Source organism: Crocuta crocuta, unplaced genomic scaffold (assembly GCF_008692635.1).
Source record: "Crocuta crocuta isolate KB4526 unplaced genomic scaffold, BGI_CrCroc_1.0 scaffold1537, whole genome shotgun sequence".
NCBI classification, from domain to species: domain Eukaryota; kingdom Metazoa; phylum Chordata; class Mammalia; order Carnivora; family Hyaenidae; genus Crocuta; species Crocuta crocuta.
The window spans coordinates 83,057-85,425 of record NW_027528018.1 but is presented as its reverse complement, the minus strand read 5'-3'; the positions used below and the strand labels follow the sequence as shown (position 1 = coordinate 85,425).

General features: G+C 36.4%; 1 protein-coding gene across 1 annotated transcript in view; it reads right to left on the bottom strand.

Annotated features, from left to right (window-relative positions):
* Nucleotides 1–780: 780 nt before the first annotated feature.
* LOC144222425 (homeobox protein CDX-4-like) overlaps nt 781–2,369 on the bottom strand; it is a 7,430-nt gene continuing 5,841 nt past the window's right edge. Inside the window, 3 exon segments of the mRNA XM_077752897.1 lie at nt 781–987; nt 2,146–2,241; nt 2,243–2,301. Of these exon segments, the coding sequence (XP_077609023.1) occupies nt 781–987; nt 2,146–2,241; nt 2,243–2,301 (362 nt within the window).

The following is a 2,369-nucleotide window of genomic DNA, read 5'->3' as shown; positions in this document are numbered from 1 at the left end:
ACTGCCATTGAATATAGCACTAAATAGAGTGAAAAGACAGAAAGGGGATTAGGGTTTATTCTGGGTGTTGGAGAGCTGCCTTTTTAATGTCTCAAGCTGGGCTGTATTGTTCTAGTCTGATTTCATTGTTTCGGCAAGATTTGAAATTGACACTACAGGTTGGAAGTTCTGAGATGAGGTAATTGATGCCAGAAAATGATTGATCGATGAATGAAAATAGTCTATTTATTACTTTTATTAATCAGTGATAAGGGATTCAGAATTATTTCCTGCTGATTTTTAAACATTTGTTTTGTTATGAAAATTCCCTTAGCTTTTGCATTAACCACTTGCAAAGGTAGCTACAGATGGATAAATTTCTGTTTACCTCCCCCCTCCTCCGTGATAGCATAAAAGAACACACCCAGCATCAAATAAACACAAGTAAACATACACAAATGTGTCTCCTGGTTGAACTATTTTTTACAATTTGTTCACAAGCAAGTTTCTAAAATTATGAATAGAGGTGCAAGGACCTGTGATTGTTAGCTTTTAATTATATAGCTTACCATCAAGTTCCTAAGTGACTTCCATATAGCATAGCACATAATAGGAGTTTTCTGGGGTTGGTTTTTAACAGTAAGTGACCTCTCAATAGTTTTCAACCCATTGTGCATCCACTTGTTCTGAACACTGCCTTATGAGAAGTTACATCCTGTCCTAACTCCCCTGCTGATATCTTAGAGATCAAGAGGGCAATGCTAAAGGATAGGGGACTTTGTATTTCTCTTTGCCTTTCTTTCACTCAGTGACTATGACCTGCTGTATCTCAATAGGTTGAAATCTATGAACAGCAGATGGGGTGGTGAAAAAAGTATTAGGTAGTTCCCCAGGGCTGATGGAACCAAAGTCACTTTGTACTGAGCCTCCACTGCTCTCAAACTGGGAGATTTTCTTTTTAATCATCTTTCTCTCCTTGGCTCTGCGATTCTGAAACAATATTTTCACCTGAAACACAAAATGCTTTGGATTTAATGGGGCAACATACTGAATGCAGTTTTCATAGTTGTTGCTGATATTGTACAAGGGTTTTTTGCATTTACAAAACCTTATTGCATGTATCATTTCATTTGAGCCTCCTAATGACTTTATGAAGTATACCTATTTAACAAGTTAAAAAAAAAAACACTGATACTGAGAGAAGGGAAGTATCTTGCATGAGATGAAACTGAGATCAAGTTCAGGGCTACTGATTCTAAATGCAGTGCTCTTTATATTACACCTCACCCACCACCTCTGTTGCACAGATAGAAATAAATGATAGAATGGCAGAATGCTGAGGTGTGGTGATAAAAAGGGAGGAATTTAAATAACAAAGGTAATTATGATATGTCATTAAAAGTAACTTCCTAATAATAAGGTTAGTGAAACATAGAACTGGGTGAACAAGGGTGATGAAATACTATACTTATTTTTGTGATACCAATGTGCCTTCATAAATGGTTGAAAGGCAAGCTGCTTGGGATAGGGAACACACTAATGGACTTTACAATTAGAGCATTCTATGATTCCAGAATTACTTCCGGACTTAAGTGAAAAAACATCAGGTAGTTGTATAATGTCAAAGTTCAGGTAAATGGAAACCATTGATCCTTGTCATTCTATAATCTTCATTGAGTACCCATAGTATTTTAAATTTGAGGCAAGCATCAAAGGATTATACAGACCATAGAAAATGAAATTTCATACCATGAGTAAGAGAAAAACTTGGTTTAGCTAGCAGAATTGGTGTTCAGTTATTATCGTAGTTTGATTGATAAGAACCAGATAATTGTCATGATTGCCAGTTCTCCACTTTATACATTGGTTGTGACTACTTGGGGAATCAATCAAAGTTTTCACTTGACTAATTCTATGGGAGTTTTAATCCTTCTCCTCGTCCTATATCCCAACCCTTTGCTTCCATATCTGCATATTGTCCATCACATTCAATTATTAATTAACCCACTGACCAATGAGACTAAACTAGGAGGTGCAGTAGAATAATTTTGGGCCTTAGGAAAGCTTGGAAAATGTCTTGGTCTTCTATTTTGCTTTCAGCCTGCCCTAAAACCTCAATCTATTGAAATGACCATATTAGACATGTTGGATGTACGTCTGGTGTACCTGTCTTTCAGAAAGTCCCAGGTTGACTGCCAGTTCTGATTTTCTCCGAATGGTGATGTATCTATTGCAATGGAATTCCTTCTCTAGGAAGGAATCCATCCAATCTTTGATGATCTGTGTAAACCACACGATACTTTTCTTTTGTCCTGGTTTTCCCTGTTATGGAAGAAAGTAATATATGTAATTATATTTTACTCCTTTGGATATTTTTTGGTTGAAGGATC